Raw genomic sequence first — 24,213 nt, forward strand, 5'->3', positions numbered from 1 at the left:
GCAGATTACATCACTAAAAAAGAGGAAGTATTTTATGTCCGCTAAAAATACATATTGGCTTGATTCTCCACTGCATCTAAGCAGAGCTCGTGCAGTGAACAGGGGGGCTGCCACAGTTCCTTTATTATTAATTATTAGTAGTATTAATCATCTGTGTTAACATAGCACCTAGGAGCCCCAGTAGTGGACCAGGACCCCATTGTTCTAAACACTGTGACAAAGAACAAAAAGGAAGTCCCTGCGGCCTGTCCCAAGTTTCTGACCCCAGTGTGAGTTAAAACTGCAGCGGATCCTGGGTAAATCCTCTGGGACCTTATGCAGCCAGCAGAGAATCAGACATGATGGGATCTAACTCTGCCACATCCGCTTGTCTCCTCTGAAATATCCCCTCCACTCCTCTTTCCTCCCCAACATGCTGCTTGGGTTCTTATTTGAATGGAGGGGTGAGGCTGCAGTAGGAGAGATTGGAGTAGGTTGACTGAGCCAGCACTGTGCCAGGAAAGGTTCCCCCTAAACGGGGAGATTCACTAGGCATTTTAAGTTCACTTTGCTCCATGCAAGTAAGAGCGGGATACTAACTTACATGCTTGTCATTCCAGTTGACTGGCACCAGGCATACACCATGTACAAAGTAAAGCTGGAGGACCAGAGATGCTATAGAATAGCAGTATGCTATAGAATAACACCATGAACTCTTTGCTGGATTCTGGTACTTGAAGCTGATGTTACTTTGGCATCATGGTATCCAAACACTCAACGTCTGAATCTGCCACACTTTGCCACATTTAAGTACCTACGTTCTCAAATAGTCCCCTTGTGTCTGTGGAGTAATATACTACTGTAAGACTCAGAGACACAGAGGTTTAATACACAGGGACCTGGAACACAATAGGGGTAGAATCACCTACAGAAGTATGTACAGCCCTATCTAAACTCAAATTGGGTTCCATCCAGTACAGTCTCCCTAAACAGCACAGCCTCCTTATTTTGTGGTCCATGTCAAGACCTTGAAAATCCATAGCAAGGCATGGCCAGACCAGTTCTTAGAAAAAAAAAAACAACATCCCACCATTCACTCCAACCAAGTCAACCAGGCTAGAACTCTGCCAGCAATTACAAAGTACAAACACAGCTAGAGAGAGCCTGGCTTTGATCCCAGCGTGCAAAACCTTGTAGCCAAGGATAGAAACTAGTGGAGGATATACTGATACACTGTTATCCATTTGAAAGTTGTAGGTGCAGTGTAACAGAGTAAAGCAAGATAGTCTGTTTCAGTGCTTTGTGCTATAATGGAGCAGCAAGAAATTTCGGCAAATTGAACTTGGTGATGCAGTATGGCTATTGCAACTTCTCATATTCCTATCTAACCATCTTTGCTATTTTTCTCTATATGCTCTCTTTCCTTTGATGTTTATTATCTTTTGTGAAATTAAACAACCAGTGAGATACAGGAGATACCCATTAGACTTACACCTGGTAAGAAACACAACAGTTTTGTGATGATCCCTTTAGACAGTAATTATACACTTACTGAAAATGTCTTTAGGGTTTTTGTGTGGGTTTTTTTTTTTGAGGGGTCGGGGTGGAAGCTACCTTACATCTAGTAAATCAGCAAAGAAAACCACAAAGAGAAAAAAGAATGTTCCAGTGCTAGAACTGGCAGAGATGGGAGGATAGGTGATTATGTGCTAACCCCACTCTTCACAGCTGAAAAATAACCTCTTCATCCCAATTTGAGCACTGTGATTTTGAAAGATGGATAATGTGTTTACTTCAGCTTCCAGGAGTGCACTTCTTTGGGGCACTATATTTCTCAGGAACACTGCATTTTCCTGGGAAAGGGATTCTTCAGTAAAGCTTTCTAATGTGCAGGAGATGGAACTTGAATAGCGGAGATGTAACTGCTGCCAACATATTGTGGAAAGGAATGTCCCAGGCCACTTATTGCATTATTTCATGGTTTGGAAAAGCTGAGAAATAGATTCAATCTATTTGGGAAAACCCCTTAGTGTCTACTCACTGCTTTAGAACAGTTTAAAAGGTGCTTTTCCTTTACAAGTAATTGGGGCAGGAGGCTTCTTGGGTTCACTTACTTATCTGTATCTCTTCACCCAGGAACACAGCAATAATTTTATATTCATTCACAGCCAAGTTCTCCAGAGCCCAGCCCAGCTTACTGCTCTGGGAGTTGAGGTTAAAGAAAATCTACCCAGCAGGCCTGTCATAGGGTTGTTGCCTGAAGGGCACTCCCTCATGGCATAAGGTGGCCATGCTTTGGTTTCCTCCCATGGGGTGCATCCCCTTGATCTTCTCCTCATGCCTAGGCGTTGGTGATGGGGATTGGGTGATGCTAAGGGACTAATAAAAGTCCAAACAAACAAAAGGTTCTTCTTCCCCACTGGTGTTACTCTGTAGTTCCTTTGGTGCTCAGTTCTTGGCCCCTTCTGGGCTACCTTAAACTCCTGCCCTGCTCCATTACTGAGCATCGGCTTCCAGGCATCCCTCTCACAGTCTTACCACTTACTAAAGCCCCCTGCGCTTGGCCCCTACCCCCAGGCCCTGCAGAATTCTCCCTTGCTCTTTTAGCTAAGCATTGCTTCACAGGGCTTTCCTCCTTCCTGCAGGCCCTTTTCACAGCAGGTTGCCACTGCCTCCCACCCAAGGGATTTTAGCAGCTTCTCCGAGGAACCTTCCTGCCTTACCTCATGGCCACCCACAGAAGCCCAACCTGCTTCCTGTAGCTCCTCTCCCTCACTGGGTTCTTGCAGCCCTTTTTTATGAGCCCCAACTGTTCATCAGGCTAACACGTGACCCCATGAGACCCCCGCAGGCTGGGAAGCAGCTAATTAAAGCACAGTGGGGATGGCCCCTTTTCTCCTTAAAGGGCCAGTCACCCTGTGACAAGGCCTTGGAGCAAGAGTGGTCCCAGCCTTTGCCTGCCGTGTCCCTAACCTTACTGAGAAGCAGCAGCATGCAGGGAGCCACAATGGAATTGGATGTTACTCTCCACCGACAATGCTCAGCACCTTGTGTAGCCTGCCCCAATTCAGCAGAACAATACCAGTCCCTCTGTGCCCATGCAGGATTTTCTCCCTAATGATATGTACTTTGCTAATTCCATCTCTCACACTCTCTCTCTCCAGAGTCTAGGTACTTTGTTATTGTTTATTTATAATACATCTCACATTATTTTGAGTACAGCATGTAAAAATGCACTTCTGGTCCATGTGTGCATGTTTCTCCTTGCCATCTACAAGATTTTAATCTGTCAAGTCCCTAACTTCAGATGTCACACAAATGGCTGTAATTTCTCATTCAGCTTTCTAATTAGTCAGCAAGACTCCTCCTTAGCTGGAAGGCCCAGTGTTAAACCAGAGAAAGAGACCTGGATGGTTCCAGGAATTCCAAACACACTGAAAGTCCAACAGAAACATTTGTCAACAACACACCAGCGAGTAAAGTGACATTTGTCGCATTACACAGCAACCAAGCAGACACTTATCTCACACAGGGTTCTTGGGCCAGGTTATTGACAGAAGAGGGCTCAGCCTCCTCCACAATCACAGACCAGGTTTATAAACAACGCACATTGTAAGAATATTGCCTCAGCATTTGCACTTTCTGACCTTCTCACAAAAAGAAACAGAGGCCCCCTTGACATTGCCCCTCCTCTGCTCCCAGGTGCACCACCAATGTGAACAATCTCTGCTTGTGTTTCCACTACCTTTTTGGAGCAATTGTTTTGAAAGGGTAATTTCACCATTGCTGAATTGTCAGATTCCAGGATTTGTAACTCTTTAAATGGGAAATGGCATTCATGCTCTAGATATTAATCAGGATGTTAAAAAATACTTAAAATTAGGGGTCAGATTCTCCATTGCCCAGCACCTTGGATAGTCACATGAGCCAGTCCACATGTATGTAAAGTGGATGTCAAATGATAATAACAGGAAACGGTAGCAATTTACACTCACTTTGCACTGGAAAAGGCACAGGTCGATGAAGAATCTGGCCAAGGCATGCAAATGCTGTTACAAAAATAATACACCTTCAACAGTAATAGTCCAGATCACTGTATCTACTGGAACCTGTACTATTGGGAGCCATTGCTAGCCTCTACTATATTAAAAATAGCAATTTAGTTCAAAATTGAAAAGATTCTGCCATTCTCACTCACAATGAGTTAGTGCTTTATGGTGTGGATGGTCACAAAGGGATTACTCATATGTTAAGGTGCTACTCAACATAAATAAGGATGGCAGATTATAACTCCAACACAGTTCATTTCTATTCATGTAAAACTCAGTGAATCAAGGAAAAGGACAGTTTTTCAAGTTATATTTTACTCAGCGATAACTTCTGAAAATGTACCAGTGATTGCTTACCTTTCCATTGGCTTGGCTTTGTCTGCAATGTACACAGCTTTGTAGTGGTTTATAATTACTAGGATTTTACAAACATACAATCTGTGAGCCCTTGATTTCTCTTTAGTCTAGCATATTAGGCTGCTCCAAATGAGCTCATAAGATCATCATAGACAAAATTAGGAGTGAGGAGAGGAATAAGAATAGATGATTCGAAGAAGGAAGTGATGTTTTTCGTTCTGGCCCTGAATAGGGTGAGACAAGAAAAAAAGTAGGTCTTCGTAGTTCATTTACATAGATTTGTATAATTTTGTAAGGTACTCTGGTACCACACTGATGAGCACAGTACATATATCTAGCTAGATTGCCAAACCTCCCTTCAGCCTGTTGCCGGACCACAGACTGGATCATTTTCCAGAACTTCCTCCATAAGCCTGCTGCCATGGACTGCTTACTATCAGTGAACTCTGCACCACCAGAAATTGACTGCTACTATTACAGAGATCCCAGCTGGTCTGATGAGCTGGATTTCTTGCTTCAGTTATGAACCTTGGTCTAACTCTTGCATTAATTGATTCTAATATCAGAAGTACACAGTGTATGCTTTTCCTGTTACGTGGTTCAGCTGCCAAAAATATTACCTTCCTCCCATTGGTTCAAAACCATAGGACCATATTTCCAGCACAGTGCTTGGAGGTATTAATAGACAAGTTAAAATGAGTGGGCTGTCTAATAAAAATAAAACATAGATACAACACACAGGCTTTATCCCCTTTGTGCCAAAATACTGCAAAGAGGATGGAGAGCTGTCCTAAAAAGGCAGCTGGGGATTACCCTGATTACTTCAATCTCTCTGGTCACTCAATAACAGACCTCAAAGGGGCAATTCCTCAACAAAAAAAATCAAAAACAGACTCCAGAGTGAAGCTGCAGAACTGGAATTAATTTGCAAACTAGATACCAACAGATTAGGCCTGAATAAAGACTGGGAGTGGCTGGGTCATTACAAAACCTAAACTTAATTTCCCCAATACTAATTTCTTCCGACTGTTACTCACACCTTCTTGTCAACTGTCTGTAATTGGCCACTCTCTTACCACTTCAAACGTTATTTCTCCTCCCTTGGTAGCCTGCTGTTTATTGAATTATCTTGTTAGACTGACCTAACACTTGGTAAAACAACCCACATCCTTTCATGTATTTATACCTGCTCCTGTATCTTTTATTTCATACATCTGATGAAGTGGGTTCTAGCCCATGAAAGTTTATGCCCAAATAAATTTGTTAGTCTCTAAGGTGCCACAAGGACTCCTTTTTTTTTTTTTTGCTGATACAGACTAACATGGATACCACTGAAACCTGAAAAGGAATAGAATCCTTTGAGAAGTTCCTTCTCTAATCTTGTAAAACTAATCTTGTAGTAATAATACTAAAGTAAAAATGGAATAAAGTAAAATAGACAATGAAATGCAAACATTATTTAACATTGTGATATTGCAACGAGTGCTCAGCAAGCACTGAAATAACCCATCCGCAGGAGAAATGTGGACCACCAACAGCCTATTTGTCTGCTGATGAAAGTCCATGGCAAAGCTTCCACTGGATTCATGGGCAGCAGAATCAGGTCCCAAATACGCATACTTGGTATGAATAACAGATTTTCAAAAGTACCTAAGAAGGGTATGTGCCAAACTCCCACTGATAGTCAATGGAAATTGAGTAGCTAGCACCCTTTGGTTCTTTCGAAAATGGACAGGTAAAGGATCTGAAATCCATGGAATGTACATGCTTCCTTTAGAATGCTCATTCCCTTTTACTTCTTCAGAATTCCGCTAGAATGTGAAAGTTCTGCAAGTTCTGTGCTGTGCTGCTGAGGGAATCTACACATTCAGAGGCTTACAAGAGTACTCCCAAATAGACTATGCCAGTTATCAGTGGTACCCTCCAAATGTCCATACTCCATGACCACTAAATGGGCTAATGTATGGTACTTATTAGAAATGGATCAGGACCTACAAATAAAATTCCATCCAAAATGTATGAATTCTCTTTTGGAAAGCCACTTAGCTGTACAATTCTTTCCAAAGTGAGAGACAGAGCACGAGCCCTAGGGGTGGTGTTAGTGGGAGGCAGTCACTTGGCTACAGCATCGTGTACAGCTCTGAAAAATTTACCTCAATGCATATTTCTGTGACTTATCCATGTTATTTGAATATTATGAAATACTCCAAACCAGGCTACCCTTCCCATCAGTCAGTACATCTTGTTTTCCCTCTGCAGCCCTGTTATGATGGAGTTTGGCATATGGATGTTTTTATTTTTCATTTTACAGCATTTAAAACCTTAAAGATAAGATTAATCTTCACTTCAGTGCATCTTATCGACACTTGCTGAAATGCCAAGCCTTCTTATTCAAGTCTATGTCTCATTAAAATCAGCACTTTATTTACTTGGATGCCATTCTACATGACTTCATTAGACTTGCTTTAACAGTGTGTATTAGAGTTGGGCTAGAGCTAGTCTCTATTCTCAGACCCTCCTTGAGCTTGGGGAAGGATCAGAAAAACAAAACCCAGATCTGCCCAGAAGATCCTGAAAGTTTATACAGACAGATAAGATCACAGAATATCAGGGTTGGAAGGGACCTCAAGAGGTCATCTAGTCCAACCCCCTGCTCAAAGCAGGACCAATCCCCAATTTTTGGCCCCCTCAAGGATTGAACTTGCAACCCTGGGTTTAGCAGACCCATGCAGGCCAATGCCCCCCAAGATATACAGATGCAGAAGCAATCCAGACAAAATGGGGAGGAGACACAGCAGGCATGGAGATCAATGCTGAAGTTTACTCAAAGAAATACATCTTTAGAAGGCTTTGCAAAAGAAGCAGGAGGATTTAGAGAGCTGCTTCAAGTGCAGTGCTGGCATGAAGGAGACAAAGGGAGTGGCCAGGAAAAAAGACTGTGAGCAACACAGAGAACCAAAGGGAAAGGTAGTGGAAATGAAAGTAGAAATATACATGGGCACATATAGATATGATTGAAGCATTAGCTGCCATTGATTTGCTCCTGATCCATCCAGTCTGGTTTCCATCCTCTTTAATCTATACTCACCAAGGTCATAGTAACTTCTTCCTGGCCAAGTCTCCAAGCCTCATCTTCCTTCATTTCTCTGCAGCATATGACTTTTCTCCCACTCATTGACTTCCTGTGGACTCTTGGTTCTCTCCCAATATCTCCTATGGCTCTCTCAGCATTTTTGACAACAGTTCTTCTTCCTCCCCATGTCCCTTTCTGAAGAATCTCTCAGTGCTTAAATCCCCTCCTTTTCACCTTTTCTCTAGGTGATCTAAGTTACCCCAGGGCCACTCTGGAGCAGCCCAGAATTGGGACAGCACAAAGGTGTCTTAAAGCAACCTGACCCCTCTCTTTGGCAGGCTGCAAGTTTTGTGCTGTGCCTCTGAGGGAATCTACACCACCTCACCCCAGGTGCCCCTCTGCTCAGGAATGATTCCACATAGTGGGGAACATAGGCCAGAGCAGAAACCTCTGAACTGGGCCAATGAGAGTCTATAACTTTCTAAAACAATATCTCCCAGGGAGCCATCAAGCAGTGTGCTGCAGCCTCCTACAATAACCACACATTAATGATAGCTTTTTATCTTTTGCCAGCATAGCACACCAATGTGAAAAGCATGCTGTGATTGGCCAAGAATCTCTCTCTCTTCAAATCCATCATACCAGCATGTCCTGCCTGCACTCAGAAAAGTTCTAACAAAGAAAGTCAAACAAACAAATTACAAACAGAAGGTGATGGGTCAAACTTTAGCACAGGGGCAATGGCATACTTCTCAACCCCTGGACTCCGCAAGGAGGGGCCAGTGACCCTCAAAATAAGCAATGAGGGACAGTACTCTTTGAAATGAGGGGCACAGAAAAGGACATCCAATTTTTTATTGTACACACTGTTTTATTAAAACCATTTATGTGCAAGCATGTAAATAGCCTGGAATTTATCATATGAAACTAAACAATGATTCTGTGTATTTAAAGCATTCTTTATGTAGAAAGTCTCTATTTACAGTAAAATAAAAATTCCATTTACTGTAATGCTCATTGTTGTGTTTTGTGTCAGAGACCCCATCTCCCCTCCCGCAATAGACCTCCCCACTGCTGCAGCCTGACCTAGTCCCCAGCAGCCTCCATGTGCTTTCTCAGCTGCAAACTGCCCCAGAAGGAAGCAGGGTGGAGGCACTGTTGCATGCAGCAGGGGAGGAGAAGGTATCCACCACTGCTGCCGACAGTGATTGTGTCCAGGTGCCAAAGTGGGATTTTGCTAAGGCAATGAGAGACCTCTGGACAACTGTAAAACCTGGGGCCAGATGTGGGATGTCCCACACCATACAGGACACTTGAGAGGTAGTGTCCCTGCAGAGGCAGGAATGAAGAAGAGCTGAGAGGCAAGAAGAGAAAAAAGAAAACCAGAAATGTTATCCCTAGTCCAGTGGATTAACCATAAAGCCGGGATCTGGGAAGTTTGGAGTTCTGTCCCCACTTCTGCTACCAACTGCTTTTAATGAAAGATCAGACTTCTGTAGCACTTTGCTCACCTTTTACAACACCACTGAACATTATACAAACATCATTCAACCCTTCTGCTTCAGTATTCCCATTTGTAAACTGGGTACAATATTGAACAAGGGTGAAATCTAAAGACATACAACTCATATTATGTCCACAACTATGTAGGTTGGTATTATTAGCCTTATTTTACCACCTTGGAACCTGAATCTCAGAAAGGGTCCATCTCCATGGTCCCATTGCAGTCTGGCAGCTCAGGGAAGGATAGTCACTAAAACTCAATCTGTCTTTCAGGATCATCCCACCCAACCACCACAGCCCTGCAGCAGAAAAGCACGTTTTGAATTGTGATGTAGAACAACAGCACACACTCCCACAGACCAAACGTATTTTCCCTTTGTTTCCATGAAGTTGGATTAAGTCACTCTCACCTGAACATGTTGAGGTAAGACCAGGGATAAGCAACGAGAAGCAGCCAGTAAGAGTCTTGATAGGAGGTGTGAGTAGCTACTTAAGGAGGGTAATAACTAGTAAAGGGCCTCAGATTCAGGAGGAACAATGTGGATTCTGTCCCAGCCATGGAACAATGGACCAGCTCTTTGCTGTCTCACAGATATTCGAGGGGTTGTGGGAGTTTGATAATCCAGTATACCTTTGTTTTGTAGACCTGGAGAAGGCATATGACTGTGTTTCTCAACATATTTTGTGGGAAGTGCTGTGGAAGTAGGACTTGCCAGTGCCACATTTGTGTGCTATCCAGTCCCTCTATTCTCAGAGTGAGAGTTGAGTTTGTATTCTTAGCATTAAGTCGAGCTTGTGCAAGGTGAGCATTGGACTCCGCCACAGGTCCCCACTCCTGTTAATGATTTTCATGGACAGGATATCAAGGAGCAGCCAAGCTGTGCATCCAGTAGAGGGACTTGTTGGTGGCATCTCCGCTGTTTGCAGCTGATGTTGTCCTTGCTTCTTCAAACTGTGATCTCTGACGCTCACTTGAATGTTTCACTGCTGAATGTGAAGCAGTTGGGATGAGAATCAGCCCCTCCAAATCAGAGGTCATTGCCCTCTCCTGGAAGAAAGTGGACTGTTCTCTCCAGGTGTGTGGGGGGGAGCAGCTGCCCTTTGTGAACGAGTTCAAGTATCTAGGGGTCTTGTTCATGAGTGATGGCAAGCGTGAGCGTGAGGTCAACTGACAGATTGGTGTGGGAGCGATTCAGGCACTGTACCGATCTGTGGTGGTAAAGTGGGAGCTGAGTTCTCAGATGAAACTCTCTGTTTATAGGTCATTCTACGTCCCAGCCTCACGTATGATCATGAACTTTGGGTAATGACCGAAAGGATGAGATCACAGGTACAAGCGGCCAAAATGAGGTTTCTCTGCAGGGTGGCTGGGCTTAGTCTCTGAGATAGGGTGAGGAGCTCGGCTATGCAGGAGGGCCTCGGAGTATAGCCATTATTCCTCCAGATCAAGAGGAGCCAGCTGAGGTGGTTTTGGCACCTGATAAGGATGCCCCCTGTAAGGCTTCTGTTGGAACTCTACCAGGCACATCCCACTGGGCAGAGGCCCTGAGGCCAACCCAGCACACCCTGGAGGGATTATATCTCCCGGATGGCCTAGCAACACTGGGGAATCCCCCAGGAGGACCTGAAACCTGTTGTAGAGGAAAGGGAGGTCTGATTCTCCCTACTCTTCATGCTGCCACCGCGATCCTCACCAGGAAAAGCGTCATAAAGGAAAAAGAAGAAGAAGGGTCTGAGAGTGTTGTCAAAAGATATGGGGGAGAGAAATGGGCCTGATTTTGTTTACACTTATATTGATGTAAATCAGTTAAGTAAATGGAGATACACCAATAAAATAGGTGTAAGCAAGAGGATAATTAGAATTCATGTTATGGCTTGTTGTTTATATTGGTGCATTAGGTATCTCCAAATGGGTTTTCTCTCCACATATTCATCTGTTTTTATAATTGAGAAGACATAGGACTGAAACCTAAGCATGAGTGCTGTAAATTAATATTACCCCTCTGTTTCCAAATCAAATGGCACTTGCTCTCACCCCACTGAAATATTTAAGACAGCTTGTTAAAATTTAAAAATGTTAAAACTTTTTTATTTCCTTCCACATTGAAGGGTACATGCAACGTTTTCCCCAAGTAGCAGAACTTAAGAGGTGACAACTGCACAATGCAGAGAGCTCTCCAGGAATGAGGGGGTAGAAAGCTCTTCTGCTCTACTTGCAATATTCCTGTAGATTACACCAGGAAAACTGGTTGTTACAAACATCTGGTCAATACAACACATAAATCAAGGTGGATCAAGCTTTCAAAATGTTACAGAACTGTTGCCTGAAAAAAAAAGGACTGTTCAGCATTTGTTGGTTACTTCTTCTGCCCATGCTGAGCTGCTCAAACTGACTCAGAACGATATCCTGACAATTATTCCAATTAATTTCCTGGATCAACCAACACAGAAGTTATACTTGGGAAATACTCTTTATGAAAATATCAGCCTCATCACTACAGCTCAGTTGTGACTCTTGTCTTTGCCTGCACTTTTTCAAAAGCCACAAAGAAAATATCAAGATTATTTAATAACATAGGACTTTTTTATTTTATGCAATGAAACAAATTATGCTAAGGACAGGTGTGATGAATGAAGGGGGGTAGCGCCTTTTATGGACACCCAACCAGCCAGTTAGCTATAAAGTCCCTCTTGGTGGCTGTTCTCTGCTTGCTTTACATGTACAAGGTTAACAAAGTCCCCCAGGTAAAAAAGAAAGGGGGGGGCACCTGACCAAAAGAGCCAATGGGAAGGCTAGAACTTTTTAAAATTGGGAAAGAAGCTTTCCCTTTGTGTCTGTGGTTGTTCTCCGGAGAGCGGAGACACAGAGCAGCAATGCTGTATGCAGCTTTAAGCCTAATATGATCATAAATCATCAGATCATACCTAGAACTACTTATCTGGAACTCCCAAATGTGTAAGTAGATCAGAAATGTTTAGAAAGATTCGATTAGGGTTATTTCTGTTTATTTCTTATGGCTAATGAACTCCTCTGTGCTTAATCAAGATGTTTTTGTTTGTTTGTAACCTTTAAACTGAACCCACAAGAAAGCTATTTTGGGTGCTTAATTTTTGGAATTGCTCTTTTAAACTTTAGCAAAAGACTAAGTTCCAGATGTACTTTCTTTCTTTTTTGTTTTTAATAAAATTTATCTTTTTTAAGAACAGGATTAAATTTTTGGTGTCCTAAGAGGTTTGTGCATGTTGTTTGATTAGCTGGTAGCAACACCTAATTTCCTTTGTTTTCTTTCTCAGCTCTTCCCCGGAGAGGTGTGTGTGAAAGGGCTTGAGCATACCCCACAGGAAGGAATTCCCAAGTGCTCCTTCCTGGGTCCAAGGGGGTTTTTTGCATTTGGGTGGTGGCAGCATTTACCAAGCCATAGTTGGAGAAAAGCTGTAACCTTGGTTGTTTAATACAAGCCTATAATGGCAAGTATTAATTTTTCAAATCATTGAGGGCCCCCACCTTCTGCACTCGAAGTGCCAGAGTGGGGAATCAGCCTTGACAACAGGTATGTTTTGAATGTGACTGTGGTGCCTAATGTTGATTGCAAAGTTAGTTGGGGACACCGCTAGTCAATCCTACCTGATTGTGTCATTCCTGAATCTGTTAATTTCAAGCAAGTGAGCAAAACTCAGTAGATGCCCCTGACACATTTCTGGGTTAATTGTAAGTATCAGATTTAATGACGTACAATTCCACCCACAAGTTTAAGGCATTCCAAAGATCTTTAAAACCCATTCCACAGTAATTCATGTCACTTGTACTGCACTACTACTCACTTGCGTGGGACACCAAAGGAGAAAAACCATTTACAGGAGGGGAACAATCTAGCACAAATTATTAAATGTTACTTTTCAGCTTGTCCTATGCAAAAGGCAATGACCCATTCTTTTCTTAAAGAACTAAGACAGCCTCAGTGTGATCTACTAACAGGAGAAGTGTTGGCTTTGGGCAGCACTTAATCAAAGCAGCACACCTTGCAGAATACATACAGTTATTAGGTTCTCAGAAACAAAGTACAGAAAAATTCATCAATTTTAGAAGCTTTAGCACTTTGGTTAGATGCAGGTGTTAGAAAGAACATGATCAGGATGCATAACAAGGGTAGGGACTATCTCTTCATATGTGTTTGTGCAGCACCAAGCAGAATGGGACCCTCTCTTAGTTGAGGTCTCTAAGCATTATTGTAATATAAATAATATTAATCCTATATGGAACTGATCCAATGCCCACTGATGTCAATGGAAACACCCCATTGCCTTAATTGTGATGTGGGTCAAGCCTTGACTGAGCTATTAATCAGCCAAATCTTGTTGTGGCGAGGGTTAAGGTTTGTGATTCCCCGATCTTTCAAGGATTGCTTTAAAATTTCCTAGGTGCACACAAACTGCTTCTGAAGAACATTCCTTTTGTCAGGATGTCTAAAGATCTGTTTAGAGAAGACAGGAGATATATACAGTCTCAGTACGTTCAGTTCACAGCAGTAACTGGCACTCAATAATATTATTGAGAGATAGGTGGAAAGCCATATAATTTAGGTATGTCCATCACACTTTATCAATACAAAAAACATTAGCCAGTTGTTTCTAAAATTCTCAGTTTTATCACTATTTTGTTGTTCTGCTCTCTCTACATGTGATCGAATTATTACTGAGTAATTATATGCTCACAAGCACTTTACCTTGCTTGCAAATGAAAATAAAATAATTCTATTAAAATATGGCATCATGTGACTTAACTTTTGTTGTCAAAAATTTACAATTTTTGCCAAGATCAAAGGCTCAACTTTCCCCATACTTCGCCATGGCAACCACCCAGGCACTGTGAATTCCAATCAGAGATTACAAATAATTAAGGCTACCAGTCAGTCATGGATTCTATAATAGTATGTGACCTCCGCAACTTCCGTCTCAGGAGGCGGGGCTCCAGCTTCAGAGATTTATTGTTTATGCCCGCATCCTGTCCATGACTTTTACTAAAAATACCCAGGATAAATCTTAGCCTTACAAATAATGAATAGTCAAAGTGAATATTTTTTGAACTACATCTGGACTGAAATATTATTGCATGAAGTATTTGTGACATAGTTTTGAATAAATAAGAAAGAAGTACAACTCAAAGTCTGTGAATCATTCGCAATCAGAAAAAGGAGCTAAATTTGCTGATTTATTAAGTATCAATAGATTGGTCTACTCTAGCAAAGAGTCCAAGCTGCTAACAATACCTGGAAATTGGCATTTCTACATATTATAGGCAAGTCTGGTAGCACCAACTATTATTTAGGTTGCCCATAACTTCCCATAATAAGACCCTGTTTTCAGTTGCTTATACCTTTGCCAAAGTTTAACCATTTGGATTGAAATTTTCCACACCCACTGTCTGACTCAGGCTAAGATTTTATGGAATGTTTCAGTCAAAACAGTTTAGACATTTCTGAGAGAGAGGCTACGAAAATATAGTTGTTTTGCAATGTTAAAAAAAATCTGGTTTTTTTTAAGACGACTCCATGATTTGGAGCAGGGAGTTCAAATTTGGCAAGGTGGGGAGCCTTTGTGTCAGAGATGTGCCTTTTGCCATCTTTGTGAAAATCCACTCCAATTTGGGCAAATTATAAGCTGTTGAAAAACTGAAAGTCACACATGCTCAATAGAGACCTCTTAGTGTTTAACAGCTAAAATCGCTGAAGATTCTATTTTCACTGAGCATGTTCCATCCTGTCACAGCTCCTACATGCTACTGAGGGAGGGCAAGGAATGGATTGGGACAGGAAGCCTGGTGAGCCTGGGACTTGAGGGGAGGGAGAGAGGGACTGTGAGCTGGGGGCTTGGAAGTGAGGGTAGCAGAGGCTGCAGCTCTGGCTGGGCAAGGAGATGGGCAGACAGTGGGTGTAGTGAAGGAGAGGCTGGGACTAGGAGACAGTATGGGGGTAGGAAACGGGGAGGAGGAGGAGAGAGAAAGAGCTGATGAGGAGCCAGGGTGCGTGGGAGTGGAGTGGGGGGAGAACTGGGATTGGCTGGGCAAAGAGAATGCAACAAGGAACCAGGGAAGGGGGATCCTAGGACAAGGAGCAGGGGCGGGGATAGGAGGAAGACTAAGATGAATAGGAGCCTGGGACGTAGAGCCAGTAAGGGGGAAAGGGAGCAGGGTAGAAGAAATGACCTGAGGGATAGACCAGAGAGAAAGGGAGAGTCAGATCAGATGAGTAGCAAAGAGAAAAGCACTGGGACTGTCTAGACAAGGAGACTGGGAGTGGTGGCAGGAGAGACTGGAACTTGGATAGGGAAACCTAAGGAGGAAACTAGGACTAACTGGGCAAGCAGATTAGGATGAGAAGCTTGAGAAGTGGAGACTGGAACTGGGTAAGCAAGGAGAACGGGACTGGTATGAGGAGCCAGGGATGGGTAAGAGAAAGGACTGGGACAAAATGGATAGGATGGAGCAAAAGGGATTAAGCTTGAGGATAATGGGTAGACGACTCTGTGCACACTCCCCACCAGAGCCTGAAATGAAAGCCGAGAGTGCTGAATCTTATCACTCCTCTGCTGTCAGCAAATCTCTCTGAAACCCACTGGCAAAGTGTCCCATCACCGTCTAGTGCTGGTCCACATAAAGAAGTCAATCCACTATCAGTTACTCTATTAGCTCAAGAGGCAGAGGTCTTGTGAAGGATCTTAAGGTTGCACCCCTCCTGATGAACCATGTTGGAGTCAATATGATGCCACATGATGGAATTTCTGCTTTTTCAGTTTGCTTTTTTAAAAACCTAGGAAATTACATATGAAAACACTATATTAAAAGAACATCAAGGTTGCAAAGTCAAGTACCCAAAAGTTTTTCCTCATTTTTCCACAGAATCCTGCCTCTTTCAGTGCACAGGATCGTCCTTCTCTGGGAATGAACCCAGCCTATGTAGTGAAGGAAAGAGTTAGATGACCTGCTCCATTTGGGGTAGGAGTTGGAAGGTGTGAAATGCATGAGGAGGGGGATTGCAGCAAAAGACATGATGGCCTTATGATCAAGACAATTGTATGCTTTCCTGGGAAACTGAATTCTATCCCTGCCTCTGCCCAAGTGTTCCTGTGTGATGCTAGGCAAGTCACTTAAACCCAGCTTTTCACACATGGTCACTAATTGTGTTTCTTATTTTCTGGGTGCCAACTTGAAACCTTGGGGTCTGCTTTGCAGGAGTACTGAGCGTTCACAGCTGCACCTGAAGTGAATGGGAGCTGTGTCTGAACACAAAATGCTAAATAATGCTGAGTACTCAGAAGAATCAAATCATAGACACTTCAAATAGTGCACCCCAAATCAGTGAATACTTCCGACTGTAATCTCCATATGTAATCAAACCAGATGAAGAATTCATGTGAATAAAAACAAAAGACCGTTTTCAAATGGTCTCCTGTGAACTGGACAGAAACCAGAGAGTCTGGCACAGCATAATGTTCTCCTCAAGACATGCACAGCTAGTCCTAGTCCCGAGAGGTGCTGAATGCCCCGGGCACTCAGCACCTCAGGATCAGGCCCAAACTTGCTAATGACTTTTCATAGGATTGCAATGCAACTCCTGCCACTATTTGCACCCTGAAAGGAACAGGAAAAGCCTTTTTTTTTTTTTACTTTGTGAGGAGTTTTTGTGTTTTTTTAACTTTTACCAAGAGCAGCTCCTTTTCTTTCCCCTTGACAAAAAAAGGTTTTTTCTCACTAGGCTTGACTTGAAAATGCTGAGGATGTGCCACCCCCTCCAGAGAATGACAGGCTAACAACCAGGCCTTCTTTGGCTCAGGTCTGGGTTGTTACTCAGCCAATAAAGGAAACTATTGAGGTGGAATCAACCTCAGTACCACGGGACTTGTCTGCACAGCACTCTTCCCAGGGACCTGACGCTCTAGTTCCAGACCATGGTAACAGACAGGAGCAGTGGAAATGGTACCCATAGGCTCCCTGTACTCTCCCATATGTTTGCCAGGAGATTTCCTGGCCTGCTGGGATTGAGCAAGCAAACTGAATCCCCTCTCAGTTTCTGAATCTCACCTGCTCCATCCTCCCAGGCTGATCCAGTGTCTCCTGTGGGCCTTTCACCTCTATTACTACCTGAACCTTTACCAGCATGAGCATCCAACTGAATGAAGAGCAGATGCCAGAAACCCCACAAGTCACTACCTCAGAGATGTAAGAAAACAAGTAATCTCTGGAGCACCTTGACTGGGATACCTAACCCTTTGAAAGAAACACCTACGCTTCAAAGTAAACTGGGCATGCTCCGAACATCTTTCACAGCCCAATGCTGGAGTTTAATGGGGATCAGGTCCCTGAATTTGGACTGAGTCAACTACCCAGCTTGGAGGAATGCCAATTCTGATGACATGTAAAACATATTGCGGCATTATCTAGGCCATGGTTCACAAGGTACTTCAAAATGGTGAGAATATAAAGCCCTCCTCAAACTCCTAGACGCTCCCAGTTCTGCAGCTCTGACCTCCTTGGTCAAAGTTACAGTGAGAAAGCTACAAATGCAGGTGAAATCTCAAAATCAATACCAGGGATGGTCACCTTTGGCCTAGCAGAAAAGGGGACATAAGATCAAAGCTCCCAGATTCAGAGTCATTTCTCCACTGCCTGGCCTGCTACATCTCCAACAGGATCACACCCTCTTGGCTAAGTGAGCATAGAGAAGCAGCAATCAGTTACTGGCTCACAAACCAAGATGTTAACTCGCACAGTCCTTTGAAGTTTAATGCCACGTCACAGCATGGATCATCATCAGCAGGGATTGAACCTGAGACCTATGGTTCCAAAAGCAGAAGCCTCTACTGCCTGAGCAAAGAGACCCCTCTCTACCAGCCATGCCTGCAGCAGGCTTATTAACCTCTCTCTGTGTCCCACCCATCACCAGAGGGGAACAGGGTGCTATACTGAGTTACACAAAGCAGATATCCCCCACCACTGCCACCACCGTCACTATCAGAAGTAGAGAGTCTGTACCTGACAGAATGGTAGGCAGACACAGGGTTTATTCTCAACTCTGGGAGAGGTTAACTTCATCACTGTATGAGTCAGAGCTGCTACTGGAATGTTTCCTTCCCATTCCACTGCTGGGTATTCCCTCTATCACCAATACAGTTAGATGGAGTTACTCCTGGGCTCTGAAGCAGGAGATCTGGGAATGCCCAAGGCTGTATTTGCGATTCTCAAACCCACTGAAGATTCCTATCCATTTCCAGCCTCAAAGCCATATGCTATCTAACAAAGATCCAGGCTTCTGATATGGATGGGCGTTTTCTTTGCAAAACCAGAAGCAAAGCCTTCCCCAGCACTCCCAAGGATCCAAAGCACAAACACATCCTAGGATTCTTGTGCACACGGTATATTTGATACACCTATTCAAAGCCAAGTCCAACTTCAGCCCCTGTTACTAATATCCACTGATATTTGATGCAGCTATGTTCTGCTTTTCAATATATAGCAACTTGTGTACCCTTTATAAATATTAGCTTGAATATTTTTAGCTTAAGTATCTTAGACCCATAACAGTAATTTGAGTAATATACAGCATTATGCAAATATGAATCTCTATAACTGTAACTTTTCAAGCCAGATAATTTTTTTCTTACATAAACCCTTGTTAGTATAGAGAACAACAAAAACATTGTAGTAAGGAGATCTACTTAACAAAGGATAGTTTTTTAAGGATGACCATTAGAGCATCTACCTGTGAGTTGAAAATTATATTTATCTCTGTTTTCTCTCTTCCCCACATCTATACATTTGTCTACTTCCCCTTGCATGCTGCTCCGCGAATACATAACACCCTAATTCCTTCTCTTGGAAAATCACATGTGCTGAACACGGCTTGAACCTGCACCATTAAAGGTAATGGGAGTTTTCCCATTGACTTGAATGGGCACAGGTTCAAACTCCATAGGAGAGGGGCAGGGCACAGAAAACTTGCTTATTACTGTCTTACTGAAAAAGGTCCTGCATATTATTAGTTATTTAAAAAGAGAAGATTGTTTAGGAGACGATATCTGGATAAGGAATCTCTATCTTCTAAAGTTCTACTTTGAAACCAGCCTGAATCAGTATAGACCAAAGGTACCAGCTGATAGCGACTCTACATGAGTTGGAAATGCACACGGCAAGAAAGCAGCATCATTGTGACTATTATTTGACACCCTTGTTGACAGTCTAAATCAGGACTGGATGATTATAGACTGAACAACCCTCATTCCAAGAGGTGGCTTCTCCAGAACACAATGAAGCATTTGGATGAGCCAACGTATATTTATTATTTGTATTGCGACAGCAACTAGGAGCTCCCAACATGGACCAGGACCTCACTGTGCTAGGTGTTGTGCAAACACAGAACAAAAAGCCAGTGATTTACCCATGCTGTAGCTGTTAAGAGCAGGACTACAGCCCCCGAGCAATCTAGACAACTCCTTTTATAAGCACAAGATATTTACAAAGCAAATCGGTACTGCGTAAACAATACCTCTGGTTAAGTACAATTACATTTCTGGTATGAGTCACAGGACACCTATCTGTACAATTTCACTAAACTTGTAATGGATTTACTACTTATTAACTACTATTCTCTTTGCAAACTGCACTGCGATTTTGTATTTATAGATCACTAGGTCATTCTATATGCATGTAATTAAATGCCTGAGACACAAAGCACATAACGGAATTGTAACCATCTGGTTATTCTAAATCTAATAACAGTCCAGCCATTAGAAAATAACCACAATTCTTTGGCTTTTTTTAAACAAATATATTCCTAAATTTATTGGTTGGTTTATTTTTTACCCAGTTCCGGATCATGTCTCTGCTAAATTCTGAAACCATGCAATGCTTCACCTACTTAAATTTTAACTAGACAAACATCTTCCTCAGCAGGATTATAGCCTGTTCAGACTCCAACGGAGAAAGCTATGCCACATCAGTTTTACTTGGCCAGGGAAAACATGTAACAGTTTAATTTTATTAAGCTCTTTTGGCTAGTAAACTGTTAGCATTATCAGCATCTTATCTACACACCACAACAGAGGAAAAGCAGCTCTACAGAAGTAACAAAAGGTTACTTAACAGATGTGGTAGCTCACAGAAAGCATGGAGGTTACTTTGGAACTATTTATCTGATGTCACAAATCAAGTATGGGTTTACTACAATAGGGAGATTAGGTAATTAGGAACCTTCTTCTAAAATAATATTTTAATTATGCCGTCATATGTTTTTGCTTTAAAAACTTTTGAGCATGCAGTTAAACTTATGTGCACCCCTTCCAATTTCATAATTGGTCTCTAACTCTCACCTAAAGCCACAGACCCAAATCTCTCCAAACTTCAGAATATTCAAAATCCATTGTGACTCAGGTCCATGTTAAGCTGTATTATCATATTTATCTTTATGTTTAGGAGGCAAAGAACAGAATAACAATGTCTGCATTTCTGTCATATTCGCAAGGGAGCACTGTCTTTAAGCAGTCCAAAACAGGGCATTTCATAACAAAATGTAACCACAGGGATATAAGCCACAAATCTGTTTTAAGGCCTTTTATACTGATATAATGAAACTTGCCAATTTGTATTGATAATTGAGTGACCCATTGTGTATTGCTGAACTTTGAAATTAATGAGCAAGCAAATGGAAAAACAAGGCTAATGTATTACAAATCATACTTTATTCATTTACTACGATAATTGTACAATTTACTTTTAATTATCCTACACTACTAGTAAATGTACCATAATGCTTTTTGCAAAAATAATGAAGCCAAGACTTCTCCTCATTACTCTACTATGAAATCTTTCCTGAGAAGTGGGTAGGTGGCTGTATTTTGACATACGGTATAAAGTAGGTGGATTAGTGAGATTCTAGTGGAAAAGACTACTCATCTTTTCTTAAATAAACTCTTGAAAGCATGGAGAATTACTCAAGCACTGAAGGAGATCTAATTATCAAAGAATAGTTTTGAAGGATGGCCACTGTATCTCTGGTCAGGGTGTCCAACAGATGAACCGTCCTTTCACAGCTTGGCTGGTATTATTTCCACTAACCACCCACTGACTAGTGTCCCGTATGTACCATCCTCCTGTATCCACCCCCTCTCTCAGCCTGCAACACTTCTCAGTTTCACATTCCACCTGCCTTGACAAAAAGTAGGGGGCAGGTGTATTTGTACTGATGTGACTGTGGTACCTCAAGGGTGCAGTAGTCATATACAGCAATTGAAATGAACCTCTACGACAAATACCACATACTTAGACAATAGCTCCTGCCACGGAAAGCTCAGATAATTCACCATGGTGTGGTTAATTGAGCTCAAGCTAAAGACAATGGCACATGCTGACATGAAGGTAAATTATGTCAATGCAGAGCTCTCTCTTGGGAGCTGGTCCTAATACATAGCCTAATAAATACTTTCCATGCCTAAGTGCTGTGATTAAGTCTCCATACATTGAACAGTTTCAGAATCAGGTCTTGTCTGCAGATTACTGTGATTAGAACATGCCATTAAAATACTTAGTAATGTTAAATAGTGACATTGTTTTAAAAACAATGCTTTCAATCTTTGCATGTCCTAATGTACACTATCTTCCACAGAACAAATGTACAATTATATATACCCTTTGTTAAATTAACCATTACTGAAAAATAATCAATTTAATACAATTCAAAGTAAAAAAATCACTAAAAGAAGCCTTCAGTTTGCCAAGAGATATTCACTATCACTATGTTAGCAAGTAAATCAGAATCATGGAGATACAAGACACTCAAACCATTCCTATTATTATTAGGGATGAGTAAATAATCGTAAGACTCTTCATTGTAAAATAATGAAAGACAATAGCTAAAATACCAATTGTCATGCCAGCTTCCTAGAGATCCCCTGACCCGCTTACTTAACGCTCCAGTAAAGGATGTGCATTTTAAGTAGAGCCACACATTAATTTATTTTTTATTGTTATCAGCTAGATTCTGTACTGCACATTACTGGAAAAATGTGAGGATTCTTCCCATGAAATTGTGGTATAGTAAAACAGGGAGTGTCCTGGTAATGAGAAAGCTTTCACACCAAGTACCTACACAAGAGAAGCACCAAAAAGAGGATAGATGTTTAGAAATTCAATCATCCTGCCTAGCATACTCAGAGGAGGAGGGCTCCCTAGCTGGCAAGAAAGAATCTCTAGCCAGGTCCTTAGAATATTAACCAGATTTTGAACAAGTAATGTATGGCGTAGTATGTTAACCGACCATTGCAACTTTGCCTTTATGAAAAGCTTGTAGCAGTTATCTCAAAAAATGTAAACTGGGCATCTCTTACAAGAAAAAGATGCAGTGAAGAACTAGATAACAAATTTTTTAAATCACCCGCTCTCTCCCCCATCTTCTAGCAAATATGGGTTTGATACTACTCTCTCTGAAGTCAGTGACAAAACTCCCATGCACTGTAGAGGCGCAGGATTGAGCCCTATGTCAAAATAATGTCTCCCTAGGAAACAGAAAATGTTATTCACAGAACAGAAAGTCTCCTTTCCATTATCCTATAGCAAGTTAAACTCTTACTCTGACCTTCTTGCTATATGTGAGTTTCCAGTTGAGCTTTTCACATCGCTAAGGACTGCAGGCAGGCGTGCTGGAACAATTTGTATCGTGGGGGTGCTGAGAGACATTGAATCAAACTGTAAACCCTGTATATAATGGCAACCACTTCAAGACAGGGGATGCTGCCACACCCCCAGCACCAGCACCTATGGCTGTGGGAGTCAGACTTAGCTGTGCATGGTCAAAAATACTGGAAGGTAATCAATACTTGAATGGAAAGGAAAGTTTATGTACACTTACTCCCAGAATTCCATGACTGGAGACGTGGCATTTTGTAAAGAGAGTTGACTGCAGTTGCTCATATTAAGTTTCTGAAATTCCACACAGTTTTCTATAAAAGAACAAAAAAAAGTTTGCTATGATATCTGCAATACACTTGTCTGCTTAGAGTATGTTCATCATGTAATGCCACCAGTCTAACTGAACTGACCCTTAGCAAACAAAGGCTTCCCCGGCATTTGAAAATAGTATGGAATTGTCAGTTCTGTTACAGTGTACTTTGGTCATTGAGTCACACAGACTCATCCCAGGAAGATATTCCTGCACAGCATGTTACATTCACCTACTGTACTTTTTGAATGAAAAACAACAATTGCAAGAGCCAATGCAGTGTTTGAGGCAGAAGAAGCTTTGAATTGGTTGATTGCTAGGGAGTTAAAACATACAGCCAGCTCCAACTGGCTAACTAAGGTTCAAATCCCAATGCCAACAGTTGGCTCAGGAATTACTTTCTGCCAGCAACATATGTCCACTGGCCTTAATGTGGCAAGTGAGAAAGTTACTCTCTGGTGCCCTGTTAGGGGGAAAAAAGATGACGAGATCAAAGCATCTCAGCATTATTGAGCTGACACATACTATTCGAACAATGATCAGTACTGGCTAGGTGTCACTGTCTGGAGGAGAAAAAGGACACTGAAGCCTACCACCACTAGTGGGCTTGATCATGGATTCTTAACACATCTGAATGGACTTCAGAGAGTGTTTTGGGTGTGCATGGAATGCAGGTTTGGGCCCAATGGAAGTGAGTCAAAGCCATAAAGCCACAGTAGGGTGTAAGGATAGGGTGAGGGCAAACAGTAATATAAGGGGTGAAATGGGAAAAAAATCAATGGCATGAAAACTACAACCAATACACTGTATGAGAGGATGAAAGTATTAGTGGGCATTCAGTTCCACAAACCATTATGATCTTCATTTCAAGTGAAATGCAGAACTTAAACATTCAGATTGATAAAGGAATATCCATGTTAGGATAAACCTTCCATATACAGGGCCCTATCCTGCAAACCCTCACTCACACAACAGCAGTCAATCACACAAATAGTCCTATTTGTGCAGCTAAGGGTTTGCATAATGGGCCCAGGTACAGTCAGAAAATACAATACAACAAAGTTATAGATCTCTGAATAAAAAGTTCAGATACAAAGATCCTTACTCAATTTTTCCCTCAGTATTTAAGCAGGCAAGACACACACTGGTTTCACTGGGGGTTTGTCTGAATAAGGACTGATGAAAAACTGAGAGTCATATTGTGCCATCAGTTTTTAAGCTGAATTCTCTGAGTGTAAAAAAGTGAAAGTACGATACAGTCCTGAGT

At 42.1% G+C, this 24,213-nt stretch overlaps 1 protein-coding gene and 1 long non-coding RNA gene across 2 annotated transcripts in view; one reads left to right on the forward strand and one right to left on the reverse strand.

Moving 5' to 3' along the window:
• The window catches only part of SLC6A11 (solute carrier family 6 member 11), a 178,109-nt gene that overhangs the window by 147,722 nt on the left and 6,174 nt on the right, over positions 1-24,213 (reverse strand). The window contains exon 5 of the mRNA XM_038410956.2: positions 22,857-22,947. Within this exon, the coding sequence (XP_038266884.1) occupies positions 22,857-22,947 (91 nt within the window). The remainder of the gene's footprint in view (positions 1-22,856; positions 22,948-24,213) is intronic.
• On the forward strand, positions 9,862-11,286 carry LOC122461035. Its single transcript, XR_006282723.1, has 2 exons — positions 9,862-10,037; positions 11,071-11,286. It is a non-coding gene; the product is annotated as an uncharacterized LOC122461035 (long non-coding RNA).

This window comes from Dermochelys coriacea, chromosome 7 (assembly GCF_009764565.3).
Source record: "Dermochelys coriacea isolate rDerCor1 chromosome 7, rDerCor1.pri.v4, whole genome shotgun sequence".
In the NCBI taxonomy this organism is placed as follows: Eukaryota; Metazoa; Chordata; order Testudines; family Dermochelyidae; genus Dermochelys; species Dermochelys coriacea.